Source organism: Candoia aspera, chromosome 1 (genome assembly GCF_035149785.1).
Source record: "Candoia aspera isolate rCanAsp1 chromosome 1, rCanAsp1.hap2, whole genome shotgun sequence".
Classification (NCBI taxonomy): domain Eukaryota; kingdom Metazoa; phylum Chordata; class Lepidosauria; order Squamata; family Boidae; genus Candoia; species Candoia aspera.
In genome coordinates this window covers 220,116,971-220,129,550 of record NC_086153.1, presented here as the reverse complement: position 1 = coordinate 220,129,550, position 12,580 = coordinate 220,116,971, and the positions used below count along the sequence as shown (strand labels likewise).

The window sequence follows — 12,580 nt, the reverse complement described above, 5'->3', positions numbered from 1 at the left end:
TTGGAATGTTATGTTCATTTAGTTATCACATTCAAAAAGGAATGATAAAGCTGGAAAAGGTACAGAAAAGAGCAACCAAAATAGTAACATGACTATTGCAATTATTCTGCAAAGAAAGAATACAACACTTGGTGGCTATTTTATATACGGAGAACATGCTACTGATGTAGCCAAATATGTAGCCAAACAACTATTATATACAGTAAACACCAGGTACAGATTTCCCATTATCAATTACGAGAGCCACTTCCCTTCTCATGAATTGTATTACTGTGAAAAAGAGGAAGTTTCTGCCAAATGAAGATATGTCGGCTCCAACTGGAAAGTTAGCTCACTTGCTGGAATTCTTGTATCCTTACTCCTTCTATCTCAACCAATCTTGCTAAAGAGAACTCTGTGAGAATTGTCCCTCAAAAAGATTTTCAGCTCAGGCAGCTGACAAAAGCCTTGATAGCAATAATTAGCACCTGTAAATACAAGGAACTAGATGAGATCACTGGTGGGAGTAATATATGAAGTATTTCATTGTTAATTATCTTTAGGATTTGTAATCTGACACCTTTTTTCAAGTCCAAGATGATTATTTAAATAATGCATATTATTACCATCATTAAACAAATTAAAACATTATTGCATTGAATTGTAATCATATAATTTGACTGTAATGATTGTCAAGTATCAAGAATTGTAATTAAACTGAAAGTTCAATTTACATCTTATCAAACATAAGAGAAGATTTCTGTAAAATAACCCAGAGGAAAGCAACTGATAGGCAGCAACATTTTATGCCTTGCATTTATTAACCAAAGCACCTAAATTCCTCTCTCCTGTTTAATCTGTTAAAAACAACTGAATCATTATTTACCAACATGAACAGACTAGAGAGAAACTGTTTCAACAGAGAAACAAGCTATCCTCAAAGAAAAGGTAGGCAGCTGATATAGACAGCAGAGATATAGTGTTATTACAACAAAAATGGGTATCATAAATGGATCCCATGAAATGTAATAAGGTACATCTAGAGGGAGCAGGAAGACCAGTCTGTGTATCTCCTCTGCAAATTAATGCTTTATGCGTAAGTAAATACGTAATCATCTTATCTCTGCTGTTCCATTTTACGTCCTCCTTTTATCCTTCCTGTTTTTCTTAATAAAAAGAAAAAAGCACAACTTGAAATTCACAGAATAGTGCAATTCCCCTTTTTTGCATACTACTGTCACACTTTCCAAATATTCTGCATCCCTAAAAATTCATAAGATTAGGTCTGGCATCCTAAACAAACTTACCAGTGAGTAGATACCACTTAATGTAAAACAATGTACTCCTGGGTAAATATAGCTAGAATTGTGCTTTAGGAAAACATCATTACAGATCTCTTCTCCCAACAAATTTCATGTTAGCTTAAGTATTCAGATAAACATACCAGCAAGCATTCTTATTAAATTAAATTTTAAACTATTAAATTATAAGTTTTTGGCCTTCAGATTTTTATTTCTGAACAGTTTCTCTCTATTAGATTAATCTCTGATTTTCTAGCACGATGGCATTGCCATTCATATTTTAATACCCTTTCTCTATGTATTGCAGTGGTGCTACTAGCCTAAACTTTCTCCCCATCATATAAAGCTACTAACGGTAAGGTCCATTTGTTAAATGTCAAGAGAAAACATTTTGTTTGCTCATGCTTAGATTACAGATTCATTCCTCTGTCACATACATGCATTCTGTGTCATCTATTAAGCAAAACACCTACCATTGCTGGCAGTCATGATCTGCAGCAGTCCAGTGATGCTCCCTAATCTGAAAGCAATTGCACAGTGCGAGCCTCTGTGCAGCCTCTCATCAACTTAAAAACCAGTTTACTCTCCTCCCCAAGTCCTAGTGCAAAAAGCTAGTGCTACACGCTTCCAAAATAAAAGCTGCCTCTGCAGATCAAGAAGCAATAATGCTTCTGGTAGCTATAATGCTTCTGCTGACTGGCTAGGCAAACCATAATAAACCAGAGTTATCACGTTCATATGTAGAGGAAAACTGATTTCTTGTAAGTTGTTAAAAAAAATCACACACATTAAGAAGTACTTGGTCCAAATGCTCATTCTCAGTTTTACAGTCCACAATTTATGAAGCCTGGAATGAACTGGAATATATTATCCCTTTCACTGATAATTTGAGAAAAGTATTTCATACTTCAGTTATTCCATATATGGAACTGCAGTTTTAAACAGTACAATTTATCGATATCTGGAAAATATGGACTGTTTCCTAATTTTGGAAGCATCAGCTGGAATGATCAGCATGCACTGTTGTTAATTTGCATGCGTATGGTGGGGCTTTCCTTTATACTAAACACTGAAAGAAATGCTATAAAAGAATTGTCGCATTTGGTTACAAAAATCAAAACCAGAAAATAACTGTTGACCTAAATACCATCCTATATGCTAAAAAATGAGGCTAATAAGAACTTGGGTTGCATAGTTATCAGACTGCAACACACTGCAGCACATTGTTGTAAATAGCAGAGGGCAAAGGAAACCTCAAAGTGTGGGGGTGGGGGGTGGCGGCGAATAGCTCCCTTGGAACGTGAAGCTTTAAAGGTAGAAGTATAGGACTAGAAATTCATCTCAGTATTAATTCCAAAACCCTGTTTTTAAACAATGGCAATTAAAGCAACTAACATATCTTCATTTTAAGAAGCAGCACCAGCTGAAATTATAAAAAATACAGAAGTGGTTTTAAAGCATAATATGCAAAGGTTTCCATCACCTCATTTCACATCCAGAAATATATTTTTACTGAAAGTATACAAAAGGCTATTACAGAAAAATAATTAGCTGAGACCCTGAATCTAACAATTTGCAGATCTCTATCGCGCACACAGATACACACATATGTACATCAAAGTATCAAGAATCAGTGAGAAATCCAGCATGCAGCTTAGCACCATTTTCTGCTATAAAAAACTGAAAAACCTTCCTGTAACCTAGCAACTATGGCGTATCAGCAAGATGAAATCCTTCTTCCCGTTACATAAAGTAAAGCCTACCGCAAATCACAGTTTGTATCTAATGACTAACGTTTTATTTATAATACTATTAAAACTTAAAAACAAAGCCATTCTGGATAACAATCTTAAAGCTGGAATTTCTTATTATCTATTTCCTATGCCCTACAATAAAATGGAAGAGGAAAACAAATATTCTCATAATTAAAAGACTGGCCAGTTCATCTAATCCAAGAACAAAGATTTAAAGTATGAGCTTTAATATATGAAGATCAATGATCATAAAACAAATACGAGAGTATCAAAGAGGAACAAAGATCAAGGTTTCCCACTTTCAAATGCTAATTACTAGAAAGATTTCCAAGACTGCATAACCCATTTGGGAAAAAAAGGTAACAATTCAGTCAAAATTTAGAGCCCCTAAATGAGAACAAAGATTTTAGCATGATTTAAACAATAGTCACACAAGGTATATCTGTATCTCTAATTTTAAGGGCATATGAAAAGCTCTTTTCTTTCCTTTCTTTAATGAAATAAAGATGTTAAATAAGAAAAAAAGGAGATCTGTGGTCATCCAGTTGTTAGCAATCCTAGCTAGCATGGCCCATATTGAAGGATGCTTTCCCTACTCCTGTCTAGATAATTTATTTAGCAATATTTATAGCCCATCCTAATCCACTTTATTGTGGGATGCAACAAAGTCTAAAGAAATGCACTAAAACATAGACAAATCAACATTTAAAAAACTAAGGCCTCATTTAATTAACCTAAGGGCCAAACGCTCACTGAAACGATTTTATTTAAAATACTGTTTCCTGATCTAGCTGTTCTATTAGGTGTTCGGGCATTTGAAAGAATGAGAAGGCCCAAGTAACTGGCTAGCAGTTTGGGAGTCCTCTTTGACTATAGGTCCTATTCAAAGATGACTTTTGCACAACTCCATCTTGTGTGACAATTGTTAACTTTTCTGGAATGGGAGGCATTACTCACTGTCACTCATGCCTTAGTCATCCGTTGATGAGACTACTGCTATAAGCTCTACGTATGGCTGTCCTTCAAGAGCATTCAGAGAAATTACAACTGGTCTAGAACACAGTTATCATGTAGTTTTGGGTGTGCCTTGTGGCACTCATGTAATGCCTCGACTGTAAGAGCTGCACTGGCTGCCAACTGTCACCTTTAAAGCCCTACATAGTTCATGTCTTGGGTATCTGCTGAATGGCCTTCTCCAAGTAACACTTGCCTGGTCAGTAAGATCTAGTAGAGTGGGCTCTTTGTGTGTCCTCTTGACCAGAGGCTGTCATCCTCAAGAGCCAGAGAAGCATGCTTTTTCAGTCACCGCTCCTTCCTATGGAATAGTATTCCACCCCCTAGACATCTGAACCGTTCTCTCCCTCCCGACCTTCAGGAAATTTGTGAAAACATGGCTGTTCCATTAAGTTATGGAGTCCAGTTCGCTATAAATAACCGTCCTGAGGAGGAATTGGTTTTATTTTTCTGATTACGTCTACCAGTTTTATGTTACTACCAGTATTATAATGTACAATTTGTTTTTAAATTTGATTTGTATTGCTTTTAATCCCAATTACATATTAGGAGTTGTATGCGGCATAGAGTGAGCTAACTAGAGCAGCCTATAAGGCCTGTAAATAAATAAACAAACAACAAACAAACATTGCCTTTCTATTCAGTTGAACATATTTTCATTTTGCAAAAGACGGTGGAGACTACTTTCTTCCTCATCACAATTTCTACATAATTTATTTACTGTGCACTGATCCCCATAAATCAACCAATCAGCTTTGTCAAATTACCTCCACCACTCACTTATCTACACACACACACACACACACATCCTGAAGTGAAAACATAATACCAACTATGCGTTTGCACCGACAAAGAAAAACTATTATTTCTCAACCAACAATTCGTTCACAAGATGATCCTCAGTGCCATCAGATAAATCCATATGGATCTATAAATTTCCGGGGTAGATCAATCTACCAGATCTGTTCCTCCAATGGAAATGTAAGTAGGTTACATTACCTCCTCCCTATAAGTGAAATACCTTTTTATTGACCACAGAAGACATTAAATCCAGCATGAGTCTCTTGTACCTAGCACTGTACTCTGCAATAGATTTACAGTTGCAATGAAAGCCTGTAAGTCCTAAACTGGTCCTCAAAATCTAACATCTCTGTCCAATGACAACTATATTTCTTTGTCAAAGAAAAACAACCTATTTGCTACTTAATGTTAAACAAAACACTGAGAAGTTTAGATAGTCAAGTTCAGAATATCTACTGTATTATGGTGGCATTTTTTAAAACAAGATTCAACCAGAAAAACCTTAAAATTTTCCATTTTAGTCACTATCCATCTTTACAAGAGCAATCTTCCCCAATCTGGTATTCTCCAGAAGTTGGATGGGGCAGATAGGAATTACAATCCAAAACATATGAAAGGCAACAGCTTGGGGAAGCTGACCTATATAATCTCCTAATTGTCATAACTCTCTTTAGAGATTTTAAGTAAGATAGTGAAGTATTTTGTTTGAGGTTCAGATGTAACATTAAAATAGAGTCCCCTTCAAACTATGAAATAATCAATTAAGAGTCCCCCGATGGGAAGAGATAGGCAGGGACAAATTGAATTGAATAAATGGAGCATGCAAAGGTAGGAGAAAGCACATGAGCACCAGAGTTGCTCCTATCATTCTGAACTATCTTCTAGCACTGCATGTGGACTGATTAATTGGGTTTCAGCCAGCTTTATTAATTTATCAATTATCATATATTACTAAAATGTCTATATAAATAATTAATATCCCCTAAAAAGTAATATGCCAAATTAGAACGTGATACTCGTAATTTAAGGAATAAAAGAAAACTGAAAACATATCACTTTTTAAAGACAGTATATCACTGATGTAATCTTATTTGAAGAAAACATTTCTACTCACCACCAGATCCCTGGATCATGGTGCCTGATTTCTGGACTTCATCAAATTTTGTAAAAATGATGTTCAGCCTGGTTTGAAAGAATGAAGAATAATGATTTTGGCAGCATTTAAAATGACGAGAGAAGGCACATTTGTGTCTCTAATGATAAACCCTTCTCTTTCTTAATTAAATGTAAATGTTAAATGAGAACAAATAAAGGAGACCAAGATTTTAATGACTATGAAACTTAAAACCTGTACATAAACTGAGCTGTATTCCTCTTACCCTGAGAAAGTTTAGTCCATTACTCTTAGTTCTAATTTACTGAAACAGAAGATACATAATTTTCTAGGAACATACACAAATAAAATGCCACTCCTTCAGAATATGTTGCTTTTTAATCTCATGATTTTCAAGGCAGTATCGTAACTGATATTTGCTTTAACAAGTCTTTACAATAATCTGATTTCAACAACAAAACACAGGTGGACTTCAAAACCCAACAACTGAACAAAAACTCGGAAAAACTTTTTCACTCACCGAGACTGTGGCAATCCCTTTTTGCTGAGATCAGCTCTTACACGTTCACCTACATGTCTGTAGATTTCTACAAGACTATTTATTGCTGCATCACGAACCTAATCATTAAAGAATAACAAAGGAAAAATATTTTTATATGTTCAGGCTGCATAAAGAAAAAGCAATGATATCACTAAAATAGTTGCTCTAAACACTGTCAAAGCCAAAGATCTAGTCAAGTTGCAAGGCACTGCTAGTTTGAAGTAGCTTTTGCAGACTTTCTCTATTTCTTGAAAATGTATTCCCCAATTCCAAACATTATGAATCAATAATGTCAAAACGATCCAAGCTGACTTACTTTGGTACCCTGTATGATTTGGACTCAGGAGGTCACACTTTGGTATATATTCTTTTTTTGGTTTGTTTTAGCAGAAATGATTTAATACTAAACTTTGCAGTCCTTGGTGCTCTCTGAGCTTTGTTGTTTTCTTGCAGACATTTCATTGCCAGACTAGGCAACATCTTCAGTGCAAAGGGGCCTTGCTTTCAGTTTATATACCATGGCTTGCCCTGCTTGTGTTGGTAGGGGTGTTGTTCTCTCCTTGGGAGTTCTTTGACTGGGCTGTTGTTTGCTGCTTGGTTGATTGATTGCCTGAGTTAATAGTTCCTTGATTAGGGTGTATTGTGCTGTTTGATGGTTCATCTGGTGTTAATCCTGGTGTTGATTTTTGCATATCTGGGTGTTGATTGCTGGCAAGGGAGTGTACTGGTCTTTTGGCTTTTCTATTGTCTCTTTTGAATGGTATGTACTATAAATGTTGTTTACCTCTATACGACTGCTGATGGTTGCTTTGTCTGAGTGCCAGGCTTCCAGGAATTCTCTGGCATTTTTGGATTTGGCTTGGTTTAGGATGCTCACCGTTTCCCAGTTGAAACTATGGTTGAGTCTGTCCATGTGTTGTGAGAATAAGGAATTCTCATTGTGTCTACTGACTGGTGTTCGTGGATGCACTCTGCTAGTCTTCTGCCTTCTACATAGTGGCCGTTACAGTCTTTGCACTGTATGTTGTAAATAACTTGTTTTTTCTTCTTGGGCTATTGGGTCTTTTGGGTTGCTTGATATGTTTTGAAGAGCTTTAGTTGGTTTATGTGCTATGGTGATGCCATGTGGTTGTAACAGTCTGTTGGTGGTTTCTGAGATGTTTCTGATGTATGGCAGTGTTATCCTTTTCATAGTTTCCATTGGTTGGGTTGTAGTGGGTTGGGTAGTGAGGCACTTTTTGATAAAAGTTTCTGTGGGTATCCATTTTGTTGGAAGATGCTGTACAGATGATCTTTTTCTTTTTTCTGGTTTTCTGGGTTGCTGCAGTGTGTAAGTGCTTGTCTGAATAATATTCTTACACAGCTTCTCTTGTGGGAGGTTGGATTGTTACTGTGGTAATAGAGCACTTGGTTGGTGTGGGTAGCTTTCCTGTAGACTTGTGTTTCTAACTTACCATCATTTCCTCTACTGATGAGGATGTCCAGGAATGGTAGTGAGTTGTTTTCTTCCTCCCTTGTGAATTTTATTCCATTAAAGATGTTATCGATGGTTCTGTGGGTTTCTTTCAGTTGTTTCTTTTGTATTATGACAAAAGTGTCATCTACACTTTGCAGAAGACTGGCAGAGCACATCCACGAACGCCAACTAGCAGTCAAAAGATGAGAACTCCTTAATCTCACAACACATGGACAGACTCAACCATACTTTCAACTGGGAAACGGTGAGCATCCTAAACCAAGCCAAATCCAAAAATGCCAGAGAATTCCTGGAAGCCTGGCACTCAGACAAAGCAACCATCAGCAGTCGTATAGAGGTAAACAACATTTATAGTACATACCATTCAAAAGAGACAATAGAAAAGCCAAAAGACCAGTACACTCCCTTGCCAGCAATCAACACCCAGATATGCAAAAATCAACACCAGGATTAACACCAGATGAACCATCAAACAGCACAATACACCCTAATCAAGGAACTATTAACTCAGGCAATCAACCAAGCAGCCAACAACAGCCTAATCAAAGAACTCCCAAGGAGAGAACAACACCCCTACCAACACAAGCCGGGCAAGCCACGGTATATAAACTGAGAGCAAACCTCACTCCCTCTTCGCACTGAAGATGTTGCCTAGTCTGGCAATGAAATGTCTGCAAGAAAACAACAAAGCTCAGAGAACACCAAGGACTCCACAGTTCAACCCTGAGCTACAAATGTTCGCTTCGATTGGTAATACTAAACTTTATCCACCACAACTAAAGTTTCACTTCGTGGTTTATACAGCCATACATAGCCTGTGTTCTACATTCCATTGCCAAAGCACAGATGGATGATTTGGAAGCGGCACAGTTTTGGCTAAAGGGTGATGCTTGCAGACCTAGCATAACACTTTTACTGCATAATTATTTAATGACTGAGTGTGATGTACAAGCACAGTTACTACCTAAGGCATTGCCTTCTATGCCAGAACAAGAGAGTGCAATGTCTTAGAAAAGGCAATCTGTAAGTCCTTGTAGTAATGTTATGATACACACACAGTGTATGTATGAGTGTATGTATGACATAACTGAGGTCTCCACTAGAATTTTGCACCTGACATTCTATTTCTAGGACTTCAACTATGCTACTCACCAATTCTAATGAACAAGATTTGAATGTGACAGTAATCGCCATTTATTTAATAGGTTTATATCCTGCCTTTCCTTCAGGAGCTCAAGGCAGCATACATAATGCTCACTCCTCCCCTTTTTTCCCCAAATCAATAATCCTGTGAAATTATTGAAATTATCCTGTACACTGAGAAAGAGTGACTGGCCAAAAATTACCCAGTGAGATTCCATAGCTGAAGGTAGACCTGAACTTTCTGCTTCTAGTCTAACACTTTAACCACTACCTTAAGTTATTTCTACTTATCCAAGGGAAGGACCATAGCTGAGGTAAAGCACATGGTTTTGCCTGCAGAAATACTCAAATTCAATCTTCAGCATCTCTATATACGGCTAATGTAAATTCTACAGAGGTGTTATCAGCAAATGCAGTATACTGAACTAGAGGGTTCTATCAGTTGAGCATAAGAGCAAGCGTAAGGCAGTTTCCTATACCATGCTGTATAGACCTTAATTCATGGTTAAAAATAACTAGTTAATTTCAAGAAATTGGCTTTAGAAATCACAGTAGGTTCATCTTCATTTAGCTTCCTTGAAATGACCATAGTTAGCGTAAACCAGTATTTCAAATGACATCCAGGCAACAAGTCATAATTAAACAAAAGTACAAGCTTTCAAAATTCTCCTGAATGCACCCAAGGGTTTTAGAAGCTTAGTGTTACTCATGCTACTGGCATGTCTTGCTATATGATGGCTTACTAAACATAATTTCTATAGTGCAAAGCCTAGACTATTAATTTATAGTAAATTCTCCCTCTAAGACATTGATATACTACAGTTCTTGCAGTTTTATGGGTAATGCAGGGGTAAGTCTCCTTCTGAATAAACCATTTCCACTGTATCATATTGCATTTTCAAAGTATGTAAAGAGACAGGTTCCAGGCACACTCTCATTTTCCATAAGAGTTATGTTCTGCTATTGATAGAGATAGCACTTAATTACTTATACTTCCTTCTAAAGCCAAAGGAGGATAGACAACAAAGAGGATTTTATAGATCTATTTCTATATCCATCTATATCGACCTCAGACTCTTATGGATAGCTCATACAAGGGCCCAGTTTTCATATTACCCTAACTTGATATTTAAAACCACTTCTACAAAGTGGGACAAAACCTCAAACTCCTATGGTCCCCTCTCTTCCTCCTCCTCCTCCCTCTAGGTGGGAAGGAGATTCTTCTTGACTTCAACTTTACACAGAAGCAGGTTTGTTCATACATTTGAACCTGAAACTGTTTTAAATCCAGTTCCAGCCAGTTTGAAACAAGTTAATTACAAACCTCGATTGGTCTGCATATTTAGGCAGCCAAAGTTTGCTTTGAATTCCAGTCTCAAGCATAGCAAAAAGCCATACTTTGCGTAGAGTTAAACTGGAAATAAAAAGGGAGGGGGAAGCTCATGACTTGAGTTTTTACTGGGATTCATTTCTGCATGTACTTTTCCTGCTTACCATACCTGAGATTATAGCGGTGCTTCCACTATAATCACCATTCCCCCACATGATCTCTCCTGCCTACAGAGCATCGTTCAGAAAGCATGCCATGGCTTGATTGTGTGGTGAACTGTTCTGTGAGAAAGAACAATTCCTGAAACAAGCCAATTGGCTCCGGACACCATGGCCGGTTACCCAATTAATGAAAACTTCATTGATTAACTGATATGCTTGTATATTTCAATCTGTCTTGGCAGGAAAAGAAATTTTCTCCTTGTTTTCCAATAATATCTATTCATAAAAGCCATTATTTTAAACCAAGCATTAAGTCAATCACAACTGAATGGATTCGTACAACACAACAAATCACAATCTACTATTTATCTATCCATCCATCATTTTGCCTTCCACTTAAATGAGTAGGCAAGGCAGGTAGCAATGATTAAAACAGAAAATACAGAAAGTTCTAAAATAGAAGTTAAAATCAAAGTAAAATTAATCAGCAAGTAAAAGCCAAAAATCAATCTGATTATGGTAGGATATAAGTGGAATGAACAAATGAATGAATGCTTGGTGGAAGAGAGACACCATTACAGTTTTCTAAATATAATGACAGCAGAGGCCAAACGCAACTCCCAAAATAGTTCACTCCAGGCCAGAGGAAGGACTTATCCTATGCAGCAGATAAGCAAAGTTTCTGAGTGGGAGCATCTTGCAAAGCATCTTTTTTTCACAATGCCCAAGCAAAAATCTAAGATTATGAAAGAGACTGTCAACATTCTTTATCCAATTCTGGAGACAATTTCTGAAGGCTCTGAGAAATAGTATCAGAGCAGATTAGTAGACAAGCTGGAACTATCTAATGTATCTGAAGGAGATCACAATTCATGAAAGGTTCTGTAGCAATAAATATGGTATGTAAGGTGCCACAAGACATTTTGCAATGTGTTGCTGCAAATGACACATCTGGCTAACTTTACGGTAATTTTTGTGTGCATATGGTAATTAACTATCTGATTTTCAGTACAGACTCAATCACATCTCAACCCTTCCAGCCTTATACCATGGCCTGCTAGCCACAGATAACAACAACAAAAATGCAGTTGATTAGTATGTTAATGAAAAAGGACCACATCTTCCCTTAGCACTAAGATGCAATCCAAGTGGATTCCTAGAGAAGGAAAATATAAGGAAAATATCCTCCTTCAAATTCAGCATACGATTGCAGCAGATTGCTTCTGGAGGAATCAAACTCTTTTTCTCCTCTACCAGCATCCACAGATTACTAACTTTTGTCAGTTTATTTACAATATACCTGCGATATAAACAAATCATGTTTCTTGCCATCATGCTTAACGGAAGATGTTAGAGTCTTCGAAAAGTTCATACTAGAAAAATATCTGGCTTTTCTAAATTTTATAGACAGCTTTGGATTTTCTACCTTTCCAAGAGACAGGAAATAATCAACATTATCTGGATTTTTTTAATTAGAGGGAATGGGGATTAAGAAAAGTAACAACTAAGGCAAAAGCAAAATAATTTCTCACACTGAACAGCAACAGGCTTGGATTTTGATTTTGTTTTGGCATGATGTATGTTACAGTGGTTTGTAAACCATGATTTATAGCTGAGTGTTATGTGTGAAAGAGGCCACTATAGCTTATTCAGCCAATGGTTAAACCAGATTTGATTTTATTGTTTATTATATCATTTTAGGCTGTCCATCTGATTTAATGTTTTAAGCTGTTTTTATGCTTTTTTTCTAGTTTTGTTTGCTGCCCAGATTCCATTGGAGTTAGGCAGTCAATAAATTTAAATATATAAGATAACTAAAATCAACAGAAGTGAATTCTTTTATTCTGTTGAATAAAATCAACAGAAGTGAATTCATAGGCTGAATCTCGGTTCAATATATACTTTGTTACAGATTTCACATCCACTTTAGGCTCAAGGCCTGAGTCTGAAGCATTTAACCTCACT

At 36.7% G+C, this 12,580-nt stretch overlaps 1 protein-coding gene across 5 annotated transcripts in view; it reads right to left on the bottom strand.

Moving 5' to 3' along the window:
* CLASP1 (cytoplasmic linker associated protein 1) overlaps positions 1-12,580 on the bottom strand; it is a 178,775-nt gene that overhangs the window by 132,553 nt on the left and 33,642 nt on the right. For all 5 annotated transcript variants that reach the window (XM_063288799.1, XM_063288797.1, XM_063288800.1 and 2 more), the window contains exons 6-7: positions 6,484-6,581; positions 5,964-6,031 (exon numbers count right to left, since the gene is read on the bottom strand). In XM_063288799.1, coding sequence (XP_063144869.1) covers positions 5,964-6,031; positions 6,484-6,581 — 166 coding nt within the window. The remainder of the gene's footprint in view (positions 1-5,963; positions 6,032-6,483; positions 6,582-12,580) is intronic.